At 38.9% G+C, this 24,043-nt stretch overlaps 2 protein-coding genes across 4 annotated transcripts in view; one reads left to right on the top strand and one right to left on the bottom strand.

The window, feature by feature from the left end:
- Nucleotides 1–1,872: 1,872 nt before the first annotated feature.
- Nucleotides 1,873–15,766, bottom strand: LOC139948724 (organic cation transporter protein-like). 2 transcript variants are annotated; one of them, XM_071947009.1, is made up of 10 exons: nucleotides 15,652–15,766; nucleotides 12,060–12,395; nucleotides 10,927–11,157; nucleotides 10,245–10,441; nucleotides 9,549–9,932; nucleotides 8,374–8,508; nucleotides 7,327–7,412; nucleotides 5,984–6,104; nucleotides 4,637–4,709; nucleotides 1,873–4,245 (listed from the first exon to the last, which is right to left on the bottom strand). In XM_071947009.1, the coding sequence occupies exons 2-10, from the start codon at nucleotides 12,393–12,395 to the stop codon at nucleotides 4,060–4,062; spliced, it is 1,749 nt and encodes a 582-aa protein (XP_071803110.1). In that variant the 5' UTR covers nucleotides 15,652–15,766; the 3' UTR covers nucleotides 1,873–4,059. The 2 variants fall into 2 exon arrangements, with proteins under 2 accessions (XP_071803110.1, XP_071803109.1); XM_071947008.1 differs by lacking the exon at nucleotides 15,652–15,766 and adding an exon at nucleotides 15,217–15,244.
- Nucleotides 4,641–24,043, top strand: part of LOC139948723 (helicase-like transcription factor) — a 41,496-nt gene continuing 22,093 nt past the window's right edge. The window contains exons 1-2 of one of the 2 annotated variants that reach the window (XM_071947007.1): nucleotides 4,641–4,715; nucleotides 8,364–8,436. The gene's annotated coding sequence lies outside the window, so the exon portion shown is untranslated. Of the gene's footprint in view, nucleotides 4,716–8,363; nucleotides 8,437–22,787; nucleotides 22,844–24,043 lie in introns of those variants that run through there. The other variant, XM_071947006.1, reaches the window with a different exon arrangement.

The following is a 24,043-nucleotide window of genomic DNA, read 5'->3' as shown; positions in this document are numbered from 1 at the left end:
GGACACAACTGCATCTGACACCGGTCTGGTGTGCGTTATAAATAATTTAAACAAGCAGTGTTCTGAATGCATTTCAAGCGTTCCCGAGTTTTATGATAACTATATTGGAACCGGTCACTGTTCGCTATCCCGACACCTCTAAATTCCGACACCCATAATGTTTCGAAACCTTTTCGTGATTAGAATGCCATAGGGTTAGAATTAGGGTTGGTGTATTAAGGGTCAGGTTGGGGGCTAGGGTTAGGAAAAGGTGTCGGAACTTTGGGGTGTCGGAATTAGGTGTCTAACCCTGGAACCAGAGATATTAGCTGGTTAGATCTTAATAGTATACAATGTTAGTAAACAAAGCATTATAAATGGCAGGAAACTTGATGGGTTTTTCTTCTTTAAACTATTTGTTGAAGACCTTTTTAAGATGTTAAAAAAAATTGTTTTTGTTTGAAACTGTAATTCTGTATTCTAGAGGACTGTATTCATTTAATTCATTCATTTAATTGATTATGCTGCTTACATCCGACAATCAAGTGCATATTTTACAATCAACATTCCACAGTATTGTATTTTTTTTTATATTTTAATGTATATAAACTGTATTCATAGAGTTAGACAATAAACAGTTGTACGTGTGCAGGGTATGGCAAGAGATTCTGTCAGATCGGTCGGGAGATTCCGATAATCTATTCCAGATCAAAAGGAGTCTGATATGGCCCTCTGTTGACGAAACATCCTCAGCTTTGGTTAACTTACCTTATGGCCGACACTTAAGGGGGAGGGGAAAGGGGGGGGGGGATTTTCTCTTGTATTTAAGTACCACCCTCGAAATTTTTACATTGTCCTTATGTTTTTGCATTTTTAAGAATTACTATTGCCTAATTGTGTTTAAAAAAAAAAAAAAAAAAAAAAAAAATCGTTTTTAATTTCTTTTAAAAGCCATTGGACCCTTTCGGTAAACAGTGTTGTCCAATGCCCACACTTTGTGTACCACAACTTCTATATCAAATAACAAACCTGTGAACATTTAGGCTCAATCGGTCATCGGAGTCGGGAGAAAATAACGGGGAAAACCCACCCTTGTTTCCGCGCGTTTTGCCGTGTCATGACATGTGTTTGAAATAAATCCGTAATTCTCGTAACGAGCATTTATATTGTTTTGCTGTTTTCTCAAAAAGTAAAGCATTTCATGGAAAAATATTTCAAGAGAAGTCTTTCACCATTGCCTTCTGTAAACCCTGTAAGTTATTTTGGTAAATCCTTGAACTTTCATTTTTTTTTCTGAACCGAAAGGGTCGAATGGCTTTAAACCTAACATTGACAACAATGTTAAAACCCCGGTAGTTATACTCAGCGAGTTATTATAAACCCTACGTGAAGGTTAGATATAGTGAATGTGGTGAAATAATTGTGTTTATTTTTTTAGTAATAAAATAATAAATCTTTCACTACATAAAAGTGAACTTTAAACTTATCTTCGTTGATCTACCACTCTATTAATAACAATAATGAGATAGCACCAGTAATATAGTGGTTATTTTACTATGCGACATGCCATTCTAAAAGACACTCCCCAACCCCCGTCCCCCATGGTGTTTCATTCATTTACAAGATGTAAATCGGGTGACTTTCGGGACGCTTGGTGGCAGCAGACTTACCAGTTTATCGGTAATGTGCGCATGCTCAGAACTACGTAAACAAATGGACTTTTACCTGGTAAGTCTGCTGCCACCTAGCGTTCAAAAGTCTCATAATAGGACACGTTGCAGTGAACTGGGCGCTTTGGGCAAAAACAACGACAGCGACAGCGACAACGACAACTACAAAGAAGACAACGGCAACAACATCAACAATCAACCAATCATACAATCCATGTAAGCTGTAAAAGTAGAAACACATTTTTTATTAAAACATAAAATATTGTCATGTTATTAAATTAAATCAAAAATAGCACTGCTAATTTTGTGCACAAGGAGGAAGGCATTAAATCACCCCTTGAAAATACAGTCCTTAAAGGGGATGTTTCGTCATGATTAAAGCAAGCCTGTGTGGCAGCTGTACATTGAATTATAAACTGCTAACCAGTTCCATGTACATCCACAGTAATGATTTGACCATGACGACACATCCCCTTTAAGTTCATCTGTTAATCGTAACACACTTCACCAGCCACCTGGAAAGAAATACTGTTTAAACACAGTGAATGATTTTTACTCGTTGACCATTGAGACAACAACGCAACGGCCACTGTTCCGTTACTTTAAGACCACAGTCAACTGACATTCTTGTTGAATATTATTTTATATTAAAAAGTTTTAATATAAGGCAAATTTTGTTTAATACATAGTGTTTTTTCAAGACATTTGAAGACTTTAATTGAACTTCTACAAAACAAACAAACAAACAAACAAACAAACAAACAGACAGACAGACAGACAGACAGACAGACAGACAGACAGACAGACAGACAGACACGCATCACTAATTTTGGTCTTGTTAGTGGAGTACTGTTTCATCAGAAGGCATACAAACATTATTTTCAGTACACAATACGCTTGGTCTCACGACAACATTTTAAAAGTTTTCAAATAAATCACTACATTTTCTGTTTTACAGCTGCAATAATTTGAAAGAAAAAGGCAAAGTTGAAACATGTCCACTTTCACTTTGCCTTTTTCTTTTAAACAGTCGCTGTAAAACAGAAAACTTATCGATTTATTTGAAACTTTTAAAATGTTCTCGTGAGACAATAAATCACCATATTTTCTGATTTACAACAATTATTTAAAAGAAAAAAGGCAAAGTGAAAAATGTTCAGCCTCAACTGTCTTGCATTTTCATCATTAAAGGCAAGCTCACACACAATGCTAAACTTCCGTAATAAGGCATTTTGTCGTTTCAAGGCATTTTTGTCACACATTGCCACAGATATATATCTGCACATTTTCCTCCTAGATGGAGGGCAGCAGTTAATTGTTAGCGCAGTCACTAATTAAGGAAATAATACTTTTTGTTACTCGGGGAAAATTAAGATACCCACTTTATATGGCTATCAACCTGGTTGATAATGATTAATTTATTTCTATTCAAGCACCTATATACAATTTTCAAATATATAATCAAATTTGATCACACTGTCTTGTGGTTCATCTTGCAGTGTTAAATGAGAATATTGTGTGACACAATAATGGGAGACTTTGGGACTCTAGGTGGCAGCAGACTTACCAGGTAAATTGCCATTGTTTACGTAGTTCTGAGCGTGCGCACATGACCGAGAACAATGGATTTTACCTGGTAAGTCGGCTGCCACCAAGCGTCCCAAAAGTCTCCCATTGGAATCGATTGGTAAGCTATGTCTATTGCGATGCAATTATATCAGTACCACATGGGTCAGGCACTCTGATCTGTCCGCCATAGATGGATTGCGCATAACATCATTGCGCATAGCGCATGACGTCATTGGCCGCCATCGTTGATGACACTCTGCAGGGCATGGCTCTTAGCCAATGACTACCTTACACATGCGTGTACACATTTCATCAACAATGGCGGCAAATGATAGGGGTCTATTCGTTTACCTCTTTGGGCGAGTCTTATAAATATTGGCACAGTATTGATGTTTGCACAACGCGCAGTGCACTTTAACGCGCCTATCCTGTCCCGTATTTTGAGCGTCAAAATCGTTCATCTCTATTATTATCAATGGTCAAAATGTACGCATAGGAATTCACTCCCAAAATGGTGAAAACGGTAGATGCGCATATTTGCGTAGATGCGTATAAGAAATGATCGACCTCTGCAAGGAAATATTTAGCGAGCATCTAACTGCGCAAGCATTGCTTAAAATGCGCACTGCACAATAACGCACAGGGAATCTGACTTAAAACTCAAGATCCCTCGGTGAGTGATGACGTCATTTGGGTTGCGTCAATTTGCTCGACGTCATTTTTGCAAACTGTCTCACGTTTGCCAGAATTATCTTTCTTTCTGACCACATACAAATAATTATTATAAATGTGGAAATTATTACAGTATACCGTTTTGCAAAACTTGGCGGAAGAGGGCGCTCTACACATGCTCAGGAATGGGTTCAAATTTGGCGCGACCTAGCCCTTTGTCAGCCAGTTGGACGGCATCTTCGAACGTTTCCGGAAGGCGTGTATGACGTGTTTCCGGTAGTAGGGATACAAGCAGACCGGAGGTGATGGAGATTGCACCAAATATCGTCAGTGGTAACCAGCCACTTACTGTGTTCTGCAAAAAGAAATATATATACAAAGGCATCTTTTTCACTATTTGAGCAAACAAACCCGTAAGCATGGTTTCGTCAAAGACTACATCAGCAACTTTGCAATATTTTGGGCGTCACTATTTAACAAAGCCTGAGGCCGAGCTAAAATTAAGACTTTGGCCTTTCGAATCCAAGGTTTCAGCTTCAGGCTCCGCTCTCTCGTTTGAAGCACGAGCACGTATGCAAAGCACGCGCAATTATTGTCAAAATAACCGCAGGGCCAAGCTATAGCCTGAGCCGAATCTGGAGCCGGAGCCGTGGTTTCGAAAAGGGCCATAGGCGTTGATATTCTCCATATGCTGCCACCAAGAGTTTCAAGCGGGCCATTTTGCCATGCTCGCCATTTCAACTTACCAGATAAACAACGAAGGGAGCTATGACACCTCCAACCCGTCCAACAGTTACACACGTCCCTAAGCCGATGTTTCTTCAGGTAAAAACATAGTACAAGAGAACACTTTCAAGTAATTGTGAATTGTAAACTAGGTAGATTTTTTTCTTCAAAACGTAAGCTGAGTCTGGGTATACAATTATAAAAATAAACAAAGGTTCCATGCAATGCACGTTTGTAGAGTGTTGACACGTGGTGGTCGTGGTCTGGTGGCCAAACCTGTATGAACAAACCGCGTGGGTTCTGCATGCCTCCTATTTGAAGCCCGGTAACGATAGCGCATTTTGTTGTTCAATATAGGGTCCAACTTGACTGAGCCGAATGGAATTTGAAAACCTTGAGTTGTACTCTCTAAACAATAAAATCGAAAATTACATCCTTCGCAAAAAGTCTCTGATTGCATCAGCCCATACTATGGGATTTACTGTGATTCAGTCCCCAAAACAACCAATTGTGTTGAAATTTCTTCCGATAGTGCCCTCTTTTTATTAAAATTTTACTTGTGCTTTCTGTACATATTTCCGCACTCGAAAGCATGCCCTGTTTCTATTTTTCTTGGGCCCATGCACAACACGCATTGTATCTCTTATCCTCATAAATTTTACTGGGAACTTTACACTGAATAAAAGAAGGAAACTGAGACACACACTGGGGACAAAGGACACCAGGATCGAAGCCAAGTTAGTTGTGTACTTTCTCTATGGTTGTGTCCAAAAGGCCCAAGTTCCAAAGCAAACAATCTTTAGTTGCTCCTCTTTTCATTAACAATTCAATCGCATCGCCGTCCACAAACTGACAATGCCTCGGGTAAATTCTGATCTTCACGGGGAAATAATTGTTGTGGTCAGAGGTTGGCATACCTTGTGGTAACCTTTCCTCGCCTTACTACTCTGGGGACCCCTGGTCCGAATCCCACTTCGGGAACTAAGTGGATTGGGTTTTCAGCCCCCCGACCACATTGGTTCTCCCTGGAATAATTCACTGGGGTTTTAAAAATGAAAACTTCCTTCATTGTCCTTTTTCAACTAGGATATTGGCTAGTTATATAGTGATTAAGTTGTCTTTTTGATAGTGCTTGGCTTCATAACAGGGGGCAATTTCATAAAGGTGCTTAAGCAGGCATAACAAATGAATGCTTACAGGAATAAGGTTACCAGCTAAACTACCATGACACTAAACAATTTTGACTGGTATCCTGCTCTTTTCATGCTTAGCAAAAAGTAAGTTAAACAACATTTTAGTAGCTCTCTGAAATTGGGTCCAGACTCAATAAATAAACGAAATTAATAAATAAATGAAGTTTGACTCACCGTAAAACCGTTGGAAAAATTTCCACTGAAATAAGATATGTGATATCGAAGACGGCTGCAGCGAAGTATCTTCCAATAATTGATGTGGCGACAATAAGGGCAACAAGACTCACTCCGCTCTCTAAGCAAACCAAAAAACCCAAGATCATATTCATTTTTAAAGCTTTTAAGGCAGTGGACACTATTGGTAATTACTCACAATAAAAACTTTACTTGGTAACGAGCAATGGGGAGAGGTTGAAAGTACAAAACATTGTGAGAAACGGTTCCCTCTGAAGTAAAAACGTAGTTTGCGAGAAAGAAGTAATTTTCAACGAATTTGATTTCGAGACCTCGGAATTAGATTTTGGTCTCGAAATCAAGCTGTGAAACCACACAACTTCGTGTGACAATGGTGTTTTTTTCTTTCATTATTATCTCGCAACTTCGACGACCAATTGAGCTCAAATTTTCACAGGTTTGTTTATTTATGCCTATGTTGAGATACACCGAAGTGAGAAGACTGATCTTTGACAATATTACCAATAGTGTCTAGTGTCTTAAAAGGGGGATTTGTATGTCAACTATAATATAACTTCCATTCGCACAAATAGTGTTGTGCTACGAGGAACAGAATATTAGATCAGTCCATGTTTCCATTTATGACACACTTAACGAAGAGATGGTCGGGTTGGCGTGATATCTTTCTTCGCATTCCACTCTAGGACAACTGTTTGAATCAATGTTTTTTTTTGTAACTTGGGTTTTCAGTTTCTTCCTGAATTTAATTTAATTGACAGCATGAGGTTTTATTTCTGGAATAACTTTCTATGGTTTTCCTTCCTGGTGCACATCTAAAAACTGAAAGTTCCTTCACTGTCTTCTCCCCCATCTGGTTTTTAGTTAAAGGAACACGTTGCCTTGGATCGGTCGAGTTGGTCTTTGAAAAACGTTTGTAACCGTTTTTTATAAAATGCATATGGGTAGAAAGATGTTGTAAAAGTAGAATACAATGATCCACACAAACATGCCTCGAAATTGCGTGATTTTCCTTTTACCTCGTCGACTAACACGTCGGCCATTTATGGGGGTCAAAATTTTGACTCCCATAAATGGCCGACGGTGTTAGTTCGCACAATAGAAGGAAAACTACGCAATTTCGAGGCAAACTTGTGTGGATCATTGTATTCTACTTTTAAAACATCTTTCCAACCATATGCATTATATAAAAAACTGTTACGAACGCTTTTGTTTTGACCAACTCGTCCGATCCAAGGCAACATGTTCCTTTAAAGTCATTAATTTCGCCTTTATCAGAGTCATAGCTGGGTTCACAACCAGAATAAATGAAATGGGGTCCATACCTGTCTGTTTTGGTGTGAATGCAACGATTAGTGATGCCACGCCTGATCCTATGAAGTTTGTTATGAGCGGTCGCTTTCTTCCAAATCTTGTTAAGGAAACAACGAAATTGAGTGAATTGAAATTAAAATAAAATAATATTGTTAAATGGAGGAGAAAAATCTCCGTATTTACTCAAACACTTTTTATTTTATTTTACAAAAAGACTTGCACTTGAAATAATTATGTACATAAATTACAAAACATATTGGGTTTCCGGTAACACCATGTGTGTATCTACTTGCCAGGTAGAGTTTGTTCTTAAGAGAACTGTCTTGCTCTCTTGTTATATTCTACTTAAAGGAACACGTTGCCTTGGATCGGTCGAGTTGGTCTTTGTAAAGCGTTTTGTAACCGTTTGTTATAAAATGCTAATGGTTAGAAAGATGTTGTAAAAGAATACAATGATACACACAAATATGCCTAGAAATTGCGTGGTTTTCTTTTTACCTCGTCGACTAACACGGTCGGCCATTTATAGGAGTCAAAATTTTGACTCCCATAAATGGCCGACCGTAATAGTTCACGACGTAAAAAGAAAACCGTGCAATTTTGTGTGATACTTGTGTGGATCATTGTATTCTACTTTTAAAACATCTTTCCAACCATATGCATTTCATAACAAACGGATTCAAACGCTTTGTATAGACCAACTCGTCCGATCCAAGGCAACGTGTTCCTTCAACCGCGGAGTAGATTTATCGGATTTTTTTCCGGAGACTTCTCAAATCTGAAAAGAACTGTCCTGATAATTAACTACTACCTGAGCGGAAGGTATGGAAAATCGGCTGGAACTACTACCGTAGCTTATTATGATCGTGATTAACTACACTACACCCGGGATTAGTTCTTAAATTGGTCTCAGCGTTTCGACTAGCTTGCACTAGTCATCGTCAGTCTCGTGACGATGACTTATTTTTTAGTCAAGGCACCAGCCACCTAAATCAGAAACTTGACAAATCTAGGATGTATTTAATTTAATAAAACATATCTTTCCCAGATCCGTGTACCTTTTCATGACGAAGAAATCAACCGGATAACAGGACATCTCAAACAGGGACATCAAAAAGAAGGTTAGATATTTATTCCCGGCTAAATTTGAAGTGTTGATGATCAAACCAAAGTAAACACTGCTGCCTGTAAACCTGAAGTCAACAGGAAAAAGAAGAACACGAATTAATATTGAATAAATAAGATGAGCAGTAGTAGTTGCGATGTCAAATTATTTACTCTTTGGTCATGAGATGTAAACAAAATATTAACATGGAACAATTTATAAAAGGCTGCTTAAAGCCATTATACACTTTCGGAACAGAAAAGTTCATAGATTTACAAATAACTTACAGGGTTTACAGAAGGTAATGGTGAAAGACTTCTCTTGAAACATCATGCCATGAAATGCTTTGTTTTTTGAGAAAACATTAAAACAGTTATCAATTCTCGTTTTCGAGAATTTCGGATTTATTTTGAGCACATTACACGGCGAGTAAAACGTGCGGCAACAAGGGCGGGTTTTCCCGTTATTTTATTGGTGCCGCATGCGATTCGTGCCGCATTGGCAGGTTTTCTTAAATCATCAGCCGCGCTTTCATACCTTGCATTCGTTCATCCTCTTTCAAAAAAATTGTGTGTAATAAATCAAATTTTGAAATACGAAAAAAAAGGAAAAAGTATGATCAACGGACCAAAAAATGCCGTACAAAAATTGCAGCCCAATCTGTAGAGCCACCTGTTTTTTTTTTTTTTTTAACACAAAACTAACACGTTACTTCCGTTAGTATAAATTATGAATAGATGCCTCCAGGTGCAAATGTAGAAATAAAGGTTCTAAATTTGAAAAAAAAAAAAAATTGCAGCCTTTTCTACGTATGCCTAAACGTATACCCACATACGTGTACATGTACATGTACATGTGTTGTAACCACTGATATCACTGATTATGTTAAACAATGCCCTTATCATGAAGGGGACCTCTCTAAAAGTTTGAACATCTGACGTCACAATTCACATGGTACAAATTCGCAGTCAAATTCTACGTACACGTATAAAACATCACTACGCACGTACATGTAGCCTACTTTAACACGTGTACATTGCATTCAATTATATCGCTGGTTCTGTAGGACCAATACCTGTCCGTACAGGGGACCAGTCTAAAGGGCGACCCTACGTTAAAATCACCCACCAGCACAAGAAAACGATCAGCGTCTGCATTGCCATGAATCGGGTGGTGAAGAGGTCCACCACCGAGTACCTACGGGAGCGTTTCCTCGCCATGGACGGTATGTGATGACTCGACGACACGCTCGAAATTGAATTTCCCCGACCTGTCGGTAAACTGGAACACTTCTCGTCTGCAACTTTTCTTTGACTCCCGCCAGTTTGAACGGGTTTGGAGTCCGTGTTCTTAATAATCTCCATGGGAATCTTTTCCATTTCGTCTACTGTCGGGAGGTTCTGATACCCGGTATAGCTGAGCTGTTTCGACTTTGCGATTCTTAAGATGATTTTGTCGGCTTCTTTGAAGCGTCCCTTCTGGACTAGCCACCTCAGGGACTCGTAGCAAAACCTTAAGAAAGATAACAAGGAAAGGGGCGTGATTATGGTTGTCTGTGTTGAAACTAAGTTTTATTTGTGGACAATTCAAATTTATTTTCGCTAACACATTTCCACAAATAAAACAGAATTACAAAAATACAAAAACATTGCTTAAACTCACCTTTTCCAGACTTATGTTGCTTTAGCCATTTATTTCAGTTTCATTCCTTTGTAAATATAATTATTGACTCCTTGTATAAAGCATTGTGGAATCTTATTTGTAAGAACGCTACTTAAAATGCTTAGATTATTACTTCTTGACTTATTACTTCTTGAAGCTTACCAGATGCACGGGACGAGAACGAAGCACGGCAACGACACAGCGAGTTGAAAATGGCGCCAATTCGGAAATAGATAAGCCAGTGGTGAGACGAGAAGGACACCCGACCCGTACATGAGTCCGTTGATCATGTGACCTACCATCCTCTTCTTCGTTTGGAACATCTCGATTGCTCGAACGTAGCCGCTCGTCAAGACGCCCTGAGTAATGAAAAAAGGTTCCAGTTTACGGGTTTCTACCCCACGCCGATATTTTAAAGGTCTATTTCATTCCACGCGGTACACTGACACATGCCTATCCTGTCTGCCTTTTTGGAAGTGAAAATATACGCTAACAACCTCTAATAGTGATGACTGATGAGCGAGCACAGTGAGCCGTGCAGTATGTTGCTCCAACGTAGTCGCTGGTCAAGACGCATTGGGAAAGAAAGGTTTTAAACTGGAACCACAACGCAGTTGCAAACTAGAGCAAGTTCAAGCGTGCACAATGGTTAGCTAAATGACTGGTTTACTATTTTGACTCGAACACAGGCTAGTCGACCATTGGTTGTCAACGTTACTATGGTCGGCCATTGCAACCAGCCTTATCGGGAACATGGTTTGGTTGGCCCATTGTAAAAAATGTGCTGTACAAGAACTCTTTAGTATTATTATATATTATTTGGCAGCGGTGGCTTATATATTACCGCTGTCCAGAATCCAATGATGAAGTACAGCACAGCCATTACAGTGTAGTTCCACAGGAAGGCAACAGCAGTCCCGCATACTCCGAGACCAAAGAGTGATATCATGAGTGTCTTACGCCGTCCGACGGTGTCCGATATCTGACCCAGGATGAATGAACCCACTATGGTCCCGACGTGCATAATAGACTGCATGGCACCGCCTAACAGGCTTTCGTCGCAGACGAGATTCAACTGCGAGAGAGGAGAGTTATAAACTTGATGTTTAGCTTTTTGAGACTTGAGTCAAGTCTATTGTCACATATACTCATGGGGGCTGAAACAGTGCTACCCCATTTACATTCAGTACGTATGTATAAGCTTTAGGTATGATAATAATAATAATACTACTCGGTTCTTATATAGCGCTTTTAATCACACCTCTAAGGGATGTATCAAAGCGCTTAGGATTATTTTCTGGAGCTACGTATGAGCATGGAGGAGTGTTTATTCTTCCATGGTATGAGAGACAAGGTGCTGTGTTCCAATGTGCTGCAAATAAAACAAGAACACCGGGGAAACCCCCTTCTCTTTACGACAAGTACGCTGGGTTCTTATACGAGCATTACACAACACACGGGACCCACAGCTTCACGTCCCATCCGAAGAACGCAGCAATGATGGTAGTCTCTTGCTTAAGGACACAAAGGGTCACGTCTGGGACCCAAACACAGACTCTTTAGCAAATGACAGGTCTTCCTCTAGACTGGTCCCCTTTCCTTATCCTTTATAACCGCAAGCAAGGATAAGGACAGGTGCTAGCTTTATATACCACATCACACAGTCACGTGTACGAATTTAACTGCGATTTTCTAAAACGTGTTGGACGTCTGATGAAGCGCCAGACTATTTTTCAATGCCATGTTTCATTTTCGAATCAATTCGACGTTTATTCCATACTCTTTTGGGAAACTAATTCAATATTACTGTACTGTACTGTGTATGCTACGTCTTGTTTTATGTTGGGGTATATGCTTAGGGACCTCTCATACGAGAATGAGACTTGAATCAAGTCTAACAAGAATAGAGCGAGAGCTTATTAACTACATTGATTGGATTAATAAATCAAAGATGGCACCCCCATGGCGCGAACTCACATCCGACACCACACTCGTCTCCCCGTTGGTGGTTTTGTAGTCATATCCATACCTGCAACCCGTCAAGTTCGAACTGACGCTACCGTTCACAACCTCGTACAAATGACATCTATCATATTCAATTAGCCCGTTGTCGTTCACGTAGTAGGGAATCGTCTGGTTTATAGTGAAGCCAGTGGGTGTCTTGCATCGGTAGTCGTCGGGTTGGCCCACCGTCAGCGCCGCCCCGACCATGTGAAGTGGTGAGATCAACGTGGAAAAGCTGAACATGAAAAAGTTGACATTCTGCAACAGCCCGGAGTTACCGAGAAATTTGAAGACGACGTCGATATCCATCTGTTTTGATATTAAAGGAGAACAACAACTTAAGATTTGGTTTTTATCAAAGAAGAAATTTCATGCTAAGAACATTTTTGTGCTTAGCAGTTCTATGAAACTGGGCCCAGATCACTGGTTCTGAAGCACAAGTACATTGTCAATATTAGAAAGAGCCCCTCTTGAAAATTCCTGCAAGTTTGGTGATAATTGTCCCAAACAGCGCGGGAAAATTTTGACGGAAATTTGGAACACAATTTTCGTGTATCACAACTTATATATAAAATAACAAACCTGTAAAAAATTTAGGCTCACTCGGTCATCGGAGTCGGGAGAAAATAACGGGGAAACCCTACCTTGTTTTCACACGTTCCGCCGTGTCATGACATGTGTTTACTATAAATCCGTAATTCTCGATATCGAGAATTGATAACTGTTTTAATGTTTTCTCAAAAAGTAAAGCATTTCGTGAAACAATATTTCAAGAAAACTCTGTCACCATTACCTTCTGTAAACCCTGTCTGACCAAGTGGCAGCTGGACGGCCGATTAACGAGCAGGATTAGATTTCTTTGATACAGAACGTGCGGTACTGCCGCTCTGCACCGTCGCCTTCGTGTAAAGTTGAATCATTGGAGACCAGAATTAAGAATTATACACGTTTTCATTTACCGTTTGTGGTGTTTCACTGAAACATCATGGCATATTTTTTCATTTTATGTAACCTTCCGGCCACTAGCGGTGGTTCAAAATGTGGGTATTAGCACACGAGGGTGGTTGGTATTCAAATGTGTTTTTCGATTTGGTGAGCACAAGTGTACACAAATTTGATCAGGTCTCAAAAAAATTGTTTTTCTGTATTATATCCATACGACATACGACACCATGGTCGAGTGAAAAACCAAGTGCGCACGCGCAAACTCACATACGCCAGGGGCCGATTTCACAAAGCAACAAAATTCATCGCAAGACAAATTTTCAGTATCACTATAGTGATTTGTATTGTGACATCACACTTTACTAAGCAACTACGATTGATTTGCAGTTACGATCAATTTTAGATCTTTGTGAAATCGGCCCCAGGTCGCTCGCTCATTGTCTGTATAAGGTATGTCGGTGATTACGAGGTGTTGTTAAACGACCGCGGTACCGCAGGTTCGACTTTTGAAGTCCCTTCGTTTGAGCTCCTTCTATTTCCTCCTCCATGCTCGAACCAGGACGCTTTGTTATTAGAAGGGCAACGGGAACTAAGGCATTTTCCTCCGGGTAAAGGAGCACACTTCAAATCGTATATCCATTTTTCATTTACTCACCTTTTGATCATTACGAGAATGGAGTCGCAATTATGCTTAATCATTTATTGATTTCTTAATTAACATGGTGGGACCTCTCGAGGTGGCTCTCCTCAGTTAAAACCACTTTATGTCAACATTATACATGTATATTCGTTCTTTGGTCCTAAACACTGGAACAGCCTCCCGTTGTCACTTTCTTCTTGTAATTCTGCTGTTCTTCTTAAATAGAAGCTGCAAGACACTGGACACTATTGGTAATATTGTCAACGACTAGTCTTCTCTCATGGTGTATCTCAACAAGTACATAAAATAACAAACTAGGTAAAAATTAGAGCTCACATGGTCGTCGAAAATGCGAGAAAATAATAAAAGAAAAAAACACCCTTGTCACGAGAAGTTATGTGCTTTAAGATGCTGGATTTCGAGACAAACTGTAAAATATTTTAAATTTGTATAACACAACATAATTCATAAATAACAAATAAAATGCGAAGATTTGGGCTAGAAATGTTTATCGAAGTTGCAAGGGAGTAATGAAATAAATATAAAAAACCTTGTTGCACAATTTGTGTGCTTCCAGATAACTAAAAGAGACTTCAGGCCTTTTTGAGCGAGAAATTACCTCTTTCTCAAAAACTACGTTACTTCAGAGCGAGCCGTTTCTCACAATGGTTTATACTATCAACAGCTCTTTGTTGCTCGTTGTAAAGTAGGGGAGGGGGCTTAGTTTTTTTTGCTAACAATTATTTGGGGTAATTACAAACAGTGTTCAGAACCTTAAATACAACGTTTCTATTTACACGAGTAACAATTGGTTTCAAAGGTCAAAAATAATATTAATTCCAATTGGACTCGTCGGAACATAGAGGAAGGTTGCCCATGCAAAGCAACTATTCTATCGTATTAATATCCAAAACATTTTTGTACGTGACTTGCGTTAGACAGTTGGTGTCTGGCCCTGACACAATAGGTTGACATGGGGGTTGAGGTGGGTTTGTCCTTATCATACACAAGTTGAACAGTTTGATTTAATGGTTTGAAGTATAGTTTACCAAAAGTCAGGTCATACCGATATTATATTTTTGTTTAAGGCACAAAGTTTGACATTCGGAGTTATAAGATCCATCTCCGTTGGATCAATATCTTAGAAATTATTTTAGAAATTACTTTATACTCGATTGATAAAATCGTAGTATGTCTTTATATTATGTACTTTCTTTTCAGGTAGTACCGAAGTACGTCTCTCATTTTGTCCGTCCCCCGGTAGAATGCTTCTCTTAAAAAGTACTTGCGTGAGTAGAGATACATAACGGTATACATAACGATGGTAAACCTTTCCTTTAAATACATTTGCCCCAAAAGCTATAAGCATTAATCACGGTGCACTCATCAAAACACATCTATTAGTGACAAAAGCTTTATTTTGAAAAAATACCACTTTCAGGTGACTTTAAGGTCGGGGTCAAAGGTGTAGATAATTCAACTGATTTACTTTCTACCTTTGACAAACCACAAAACGGACTCTGACCTAAATTTCTTTTAGCTGACCTGGGACGTGTGTTTTCTCATGGCCACAAGCCAGTATGTTTGTTCGTGAGTAGGAGGAGTGAACAAGACCACAGAGGTAGAGGCCAGCACCGGGTTGATGAGGCACTGTGTACACCTTTAGTGTTGTCAAAGACCAGTATTCTCACATCTGCATCCCAACATATATGCACTATTAAAACAAAAATAAATCTGGTGAAAATTTGGGCTCACTTGGTCATCGAAGTTGCAACAGATTAATGAACGAAAAATCACCATTGCCAAGTGCACAATAACTTGGTGCTTTCAGATGCACAACAAAATGTTTCTGGTGTAAAGTCTTTCAATATGAGTGAGTAAACGGGACCATGTTTGTAAGGTGCAACATTAGCTAAACGATAATTACATACCAACGAGCAAGGCATGTCAACAAAAAAGAAACAAGCAAATCACTCATACCTTATACTCTTGTGACCGTAAGCTGTAGAACGCACTTATTGCATTGAAACTGCTGCACAAAATAATGGATCATCGGACCTGTGCAGTATTGATGACGGCTGGCATACAAGTACTACCGTCGAACATATTCTGACAGTCTACTGTACGTGGTGCCTTTGACCTTTCCATTGCAGCTGATGCCCTTTGTACTTACAGCCATGTGACACGTACACTATACTATTGTTATACTGAGCTGCAGGTATATCGCAACGATTTATAGTGTTCAATTTGCATCGGGGATTAAAGGGAGGGTACACGTTTGGTAATTACTCAAAACTAAGTTAAAAACTGACTTGGTAACGAGCATTGGTAAGCTGTTGATAGTATAAAACATTGGGTTACATACCTATCTTCCGACACCCCTATGTTCCGACACCCCTATGTTCCGACAACTCAGCCTATATTCCGACACCCCTATGTTCCGACACCCCTATATTCCGACACCCCTATCCCAACACCCCTATGTTCCGACAACTGAAACTATATTCCGACACCCCTATGTTCCGACACCCCTATATTCTGACACCCCTATGTTCCGATACCCCTATATTCCGACAACTGAACCTATATTCCGACACCCCTATGTTCCGACACCCCTATGTTCCGACAACTGAACCTATATTCCGACACCCCTATGTTCCGACACCCCTATATTCCGACATCCCTATCCAATGTTTGTTTAAAGTAATTGAATCAAATTAAGATAATTGAATCACACATGAATTTGGTGCTTTTGTTTTGTGGTTATAAACATGAGTTATGGCTCCCCGAGTAAGCCCACCAAAAAATGCTCGGTACTTTACAAGTTGCTCTCCAAGGCTCTTTTAGACCCAGCAAAAGTGTTGCGTTTATTAAAAACGCTCTTGGAGTTACAACTGTTTATTTTTATATCATTAAAAATAAAATATAAGATCGCCTGGGTGAATTTAAGCTTAAAATTGTATGTCCCCCCTCCCGTCCATCAGTACCATGCTGATTGACAACCCCCTCAAGGACGTGTGGGACGGTCCAATTTGGGATATCAGGGTACGAGCTGACAATTGTGTCCGTTGTGGTTAAAGACAATGACAGTTATAACGATGTCACCGTAAGTACTGAAAGTTGCCATCTTTTTTACACCTTCGGTAATAATTGCCAAAGACCACTTGGTGTATCTTAACATCAGCACAAAACAACACACTTGTGAATATTTGAACTCAATTGGTCGTCGATAAAAATGGAAAAACACCCTTGTCACACGAAGATGTGAGCTTTCAGACGCTTCAAATGTTTTGTGGAAAATACTGTATGCTTTCTCGAAAACTACGTTACTTCAGAGGGAGCCGTTCCTCACAATGTTTTTGTCAGCAACTCTCCATTGTTACCAAGTACTTTTGTATGCTAACAATAACATTTATTTTGAGTAATTACCAACAGTGTCCAGTGACTTTAAATGACGTTGAAAAAATATTCCATTTAAAATAAAAACTAACCTGTAACTAGAGATTGAGAGTTTGTGAACAAACTCAAGGTGTTCGGTTTCCGGGAGTAAAAGCCTGGATTAAAAAACAAATATTACACCTTGCTTTGTTCTCAAGATTTGTAATAAATGATTCAAATTACAAAAACTGTCAAAACCACATGATTACGTCATCTAGTAAAAGTGTATGTTTGGTGATGTCATCGGTAATATTTGTTTTAAACCAGACCTTTGCCAGACTTGTATGGTGTGATGGTAAAGCATCAAAAGATGTTTTTTCGACCTAAAAGACAATAAACCACGCCCTTTCAAATCATTTCACAGTCACTTCCCGTTTAAACAGGTCAAAAGGTCAACGAAAGTTCACCAACATATCCATTTCTGTCAAGTACGTAAAGCCCTTTCATATGATGTACAGATTGTCAAAATAGCTTATGTAGTTTAGGAAATATGAACTTAGGAAATATTGACTGACGACTGAAGAAAAGACTGTAAGGGGCATGTATGTTTTAACCGCCTTGAACGAAGACTATTCTTCATGAAGCTTTTTCGCGCTCTATTGATAATATTACAAAAAAAAAAGTAAAAAAAATAAACGTGGATCAAAAATAATGATTTTTTGAAATAATTTGAATTTTTATTACTCAAGAATGGATGACGTCATCATGACCTAACTAACACATTATTCCACTCCTAATGCATATCTAACTATGTGCGAAGTTTCAAGTTCATACGAGTTTGGGAAGTGTGCTTTTGTTCGAGGACAAGGGACGAAGAGAAGAAGAAGATGAAAATCTGGATTGTTTTATTGATTTGTTTGTACTAAAGTTTTGTTTAATCCGGCAGTTTATTTTAGCAAGACCACTCCTAATTGCTTGGGCCTTATGCTTTAACCATTCTGTTTTCTTTGAATGTTTTGTATTGTAACATCCATGTCTGTGCATGGAGGTAGAAATAGATTAGTTTACGTAACGTCCTTTCCTACTAGAGAAAGTTTGAAAGGGCTTATGTTATTTCAGAGATTTTTTTTTCTTCAAAATATTTAACTCAAAATAACTTGGATAGTTGTTTTAACAAATAATCAAAACAATTGATGATTATGCTAAGTTCAAGAAGTAATAGATGTCGTAATACTGACGTGAATTCCGTGGGCCCAAAACGCCCTTCACCCGGGGGGAGTGGTCGATCGATGTAACGTCTCTATTCTTCTCGGTGTTTAACCAAAACATGACCAATGTTCGTCATTTTGTACTGTTGTTTTCTCACATAATTAAAAGTCCCATGAATCACTGAAGTAGGTGGCCATCTCAGCGAAACTTCGTCTTCAATTAAATATTGACCACTAAGCCATCAGAAGGGTAACATTTGAACAATTTGACGCTGAAGATTGAAATGAAATCGTTTTCGCAGCGTTCTGCATAGCTATATAGCTCTATGCATATCACGCTATGGCACAGAGTACAACAAACTTGGCAGCATGCCACCAAATAACTTATGCCTAGTACACTACACGTGCACGCCACAAGTGTTACGCACAATCAATGGGGAAATTTCGTAGTTCTTTATACAAGAAATTGTGAACTTTCAAACTCGATTTTGAACCAGAAGACGAGCTCAAAATGGGATCACGTCTGCGAGGCATTTACGGAGTTTTTAACGAACTTTCCGATGATGTGTCGATTGTAACAACCCATCATGTAGATCAAAAGTTATGATTTTTTGAAATAATAAACTTTGAAAATTCATAACTCAAGAATTGATGACGTCATCGTGACATTACTCAAACGGTTTCTTCTCCTTATACATATCTAACTATGTGTGAAGTTTCAACTTTATATGTGCTTGGGAAGTGTGATTTATTTAGCGGACAATCGCCGCTAATAAGCAGAATGGATGATCACTGGAGCGTGCTCTGCTGCACCGCTAATACACTACACGTTGTGTGTATGGCTACGTGCAATGTTTATGCACATACCAATGGGGATTTACGTTGTTCTTTAGACGTGAATTTTGAAATTTTCAACCTCTCTTTTGAGCCGGAAGACAACATCAAAATAGGGTCATGTCTGTGGGGCGTTTACGGAGTTTTCAATGACGATTCCGATGATGTTTCGATTGTAAGAATCCCTCATGTAGATCAAAAGTTATGATTTTTTGAATTAATAAACTTTGAATATTCATAACTCAAGAATTGATGACGTCATCATGACGTAACTCACACGGTTTCTTCTCCTAATAAATCGCTAACTATGTGTGAAGTTTCAAGTTCATACGATGTTTGGAAAGATGTTTTTGTAGGGGGACAAGGGACGTACAGAAGAAGAAGAAGAAGAAGAAGAAGAAGAAGAAGAAGAAGTATCAATAAAAAAAAAAAACCGAACAAAAATAAGAGGTGTTCCGGGCTGTTGGCCCGAACACCTAATTATTGCTGAGTAGATCAATGCTGAAATTACTGTGCAGAGTGTACGGGCTTCTTCATCAGCGTGTGAGACGACGGCACACAGTCATCAGCAGCAGACAATGGTAGACTTTGGATAGTCAAGGACCATGTGAACTCAACAGCTTAATCATTCATTCAACGAATGATAACAAATATTACCGTTGATATTATTGCATGAAGTTCATATCATCTAGTTAACTGCTAGTCTTGAAATCAAGTCAGTAAATGTTAAGCGCGGTGTAGTTACACACACCCTTGATCCAACGCCCAGTAGCTGCCATGCGCTACCTACGATGACCGTTGCATGAATCTGTTGCATAATCTGTTTGTAATGATAGCACTATAACGACTCAGTCATCAAGTCTAGTTCACTGCATGCTGTTTGATGGTTTAAACCACGCCCCCAAAACCCCGGAAAAAAAAATCGCCCAGTATTTTAACAATAGCACGAAAAAAGAAAAAAAAGCAGTCTGGATATATAAGATTGGTTGCTATGTGTACCTTCAAGTTGTTTGATATGCGTGCAAACGCAAACCGCAACAGTGTCGTCGCTGATGTCAAGCGCAGGTTTAAACTTGCCGACTTTAATTTGAACTCGGTAGGAGCTTTTTTGACTCAGTGTGAGGGCGCTTTTTTAGAGTGTGACGTCATAATGCAAGGTCCATGAGACGCATTCGGTTATGACGCGCTCTAAACCAATCAAAAGGCAGTATTGCGATGGCTAGAGAGTGTATTAAGGACCAGTCGGGCAGGGCACATGGTTCGCAAGTTTGGTGAGCCACCATAGAGCCGCTTCAAACGGTAAGCAATTAATTTTCGGGCTTAGGCCTACTGTAGCAGAAAATGCTTCTATGGTGCAAGCGTATTTCACAGGTTATCACGAAAGTTAGGCGGCCACCTTGCGCGTTCTATTGAGTTTCTATTGTTGCGTCATTAATTTGTGTGCAATTAGCATTCAACAGTTAGCGCTTGCTTGCATGCAATTGGCAAAGGGTATTTACGAAAAGTTCTATGACCCAGTTGTAAGGTCAAGAGCCCAAAAGAGGTCGAGGATATCAGTCTTTTATCTAAGAAGGGACACTGCTGGGTTTGTGACAGCAGATAAAATGCTTGAAGGAAAAAGGGGATCGGGGGACAACTCTGACGTAACAACATTGACCCAGCAGGAGATTCGCCCCCCCCCCCCCCGTGGCGAAACTGTGTACAAACTACTTCTGATAGCGCCCTCTTTTGAAACATCTTTCTACAGCCCACGTTAAAGGAACAAGTTGCCTTGGATCGGACGAGTTGGTCTATAAAAAGCGTTTTGCAACCGTTTGTTATAAAATGCAAATGGTTCGAAAGATGTTGTAAAAGTAGAATACAATGATCTACACAAATATGCCTCGAAATTGCGTGGTTTTCTTTTTACCTCGTCCAATAACACGGTCGGCCATTTATGGGAGTCAAAGTTTTGACTCCCATAAATGGCCGACCGTGATAGTTCGCGACGTAAAAAGAAAACCGTACAGTTTTGAGTGATACTTGTGTGGATAATTATATTCTACTTTTAAAACATCTTTCTAACCATATACATTAGCAAACAGAATTTCCTGGGACACACCGGCAAACAGTCTTTTTTAAAGAGTTTTTTGGGGGGTATAAGTAATCTAACAACAAGATCCAATTTCATAAAGAACAAACAACAGTAGCTTAGCTACTGTCACAAACCCAGTGCAGCGTCCCTTTTTCGCCCCGTAAAAAAGGTTGAAGCATCCAAAAATAACCTGCTTCAAAACAATCACTTAAACAAACAATGCTAGACTGTTATCTAAGGGTCAATACAAGTAATTTCGTAAGCGGGGAACGACCAAAGATCAGGAGTTGTTTGTATCATTGTTGTATTGTGCCCTTGTATGGGTTTTTAAGGAGTTCACTAAAGTTGTCAAGCATTAATTGTTTGTTTCGTTTTGTTTACGCAGGTTCACCATTTGGTTTTTAATAATGTGGAGGTATCATTCTTTCCTCGCCTTCAACCTCTAGGCCCTGGTTCGAATCCTACCGGGGCATTGTGGATGCTTAGGCTTTGGGTTTTCGCTGGAATGAATCTCTGAGGTCCCTCCCCCCACATCTAAATCTCAAACTTATTTTCTTGTTTTCTCTTCATGAGATTTTGGCAATTTTTTAACATTCTTTTCGTGTGATAGTCCTTGGCTTCACAACCTAAAAAATGAAATAAAATGAAAATTGTTTTTCCTGTGGCCCACGGGCACATTTATCGTGTTCATATGGGGGACAATTTTCTCTATTTTGCTTGAACTTGCTATAAAAAAAAATAGCTTAAGGCGGTGGACACTATTGGTAATTACTCAAAGTAATTTTTATCATAAAACCTTTTTTTATATTACGAACGAGTAATGGGGAGAGGTTGTGAGAAACAGCTTCCTCTGAAGTTGACGTAGTTTAATAGAAAAAAGTAATTTTCCACAAACTTGATTTCGAGACCTAACATTTAGAGTTTGAGCTCTCGAAATCAAGCATCTCGGAAAGCACACAATTTCATGTGACAACCGGGTGCGCGACACGGATGTTTTTTCTTTCATTAATTTTTTATTCGCAACTTCGAAGACCGATTAAGCACAAATTTTCACAGGTTTGTTATTTTATCCATATTGTGTTGAGATACACCAACTGTGAATGAAGACTATTCTTTGACAATGGCAAATAGTGTCCAAGTATGTCGAGTTGACTCGAGTCATAAAAACACTGAAATAAATGCATCCAGGGTCTGAAACCAGATGTTGAAACAGTAAAAACATTCAAGGAGTTTTTACTGTTTTTTCGTGACTCACGTCCAATCACGTCCTATGTATTATGCTGAGTCATATAATACGTATACAGTGTGGAAGCTAAATAATTGATAATTTTGTTTTAAAGGACTGTCTTTTCGACCCAATCAGAGTCTTCGAGGGCGAATAGAAAGACCCTCTACTTCCTTCGGTCGAAACGTCAGGCCATTTTTCCAATTTATACGATAGGTCCTTTGGTTGGTAAGCAGCTTCCAACAGCTACTTCTATTCTCTCAGATAACAAAAGTGTACAAAAAAAGAACAAACTTTTTTAAACAAAAAACGTAACATCTGTGTAGACTTCAGTCAAGTCTAATCGAACCGCCAGACTTACGATAGTCAACTCTAGAGGGCGGGCTCACTAAATTGTTTTTTTTCCAGTGGCTAGTTCGACTTTTCTGAGCCGCATGGAAACCGTCTGAACTGGTGAGTAAAAAATGTGAATTTAATAATTATTTCCGAGTTGGCAAGTAAATTTAGACATTTTTTCTGATATCACATATGACGGAGTTCCTATGTATGCGTTTAAGTTGCAGGAAGACGTAGTTTTAGTGGCAAAGTCTGTTTCTTAAAAACACAACATTTACAAGTTGCGTTTTTTTTGACACGGGACACGCCAGTGGTCGTCTGCTCCGCAAAATACAGCCTCGGTCGTGTGGTGTGTGGTGTAGAACACCGCGCGCTCTGCGTGACATTCATAAGTTGAGGAAAGCCAAACTAATGTTAGTTAGTTTCGGTATTCATGGTTGCTGGTGGCAGACCAGGGACGTGGGTATAACTTGCCCTCCATTTTTGTTACATTTTACCAAACTCTTTCTTCTTCTTGACCTTCTTCTTTCGACCTGTCTAGGGGACGGGTTGTCAACACTTTTGTCTTGTCAATCATGCCTGTATCATTGATGTATTTGTATCATTAATATTTCAGGAGGATAACTTTCCGTATGGCGCCACCACTTTTTCACTCATTTTTACAAAAAGGGATATATCAATCAGGTAAATTAGATACTATATTATTTTATTTCGAATGAAAAAGTGGTGGCGCCATACGGAAACTTTTCCTTTCAGGAAAATGTCAGGAAACTGATCTGTGTTTGTATCATTTATGTTTTAAGAAAATGTCAGGAAACTGTGGAGATGAGCATTCAGATTGAAAATGATTGAGATGAGAAGTTAGGCTTTGTTGCAGAGTCTACTGCTGATCATACTTGATTGATACCACATTTAAATTGTTAAATGTGTCAATATTATAATAATTAATATAAAAAAAATAAAGTGTTATTTGTTATTATTAATTTTGTATTATTAATATTTTTTAAATTGATAATGATGTAGGCCCCCTGTTTAATTTAAGAAGACACTTGAAGACATGATAGAGTAGAGGGTCAACTGCAAGATGGCAAGATGCTGATGATAACTTGACAAAATTTCTATAAAAAGAAGAAAAAGAAAAGAAAAAAAAAATACATGTAGGCCCCTACAATAAATGTTTGCTAAAAGCAGCTACCTGTGAAAGTTCAATTAATTTTATTTTATTAAATTACATAACTTAGTTTAATTATTATTTTTATTTCATTGGTTAGGTTGAAATCAAGCACTTGTGTTCTGATGAAACCCTTAAAGATGCTA

The sequence above is a fragment of the Asterias amurensis genome, chromosome 16 (genome assembly GCF_032118995.1).
Source record: "Asterias amurensis chromosome 16, ASM3211899v1".
Lineage (NCBI taxonomy): Eukaryota > Metazoa > Echinodermata > Asteroidea > Forcipulatida > Asteriidae > Asterias > Asterias amurensis.
This window is presented reverse-complemented; position numbering and strand designations above follow the sequence as displayed.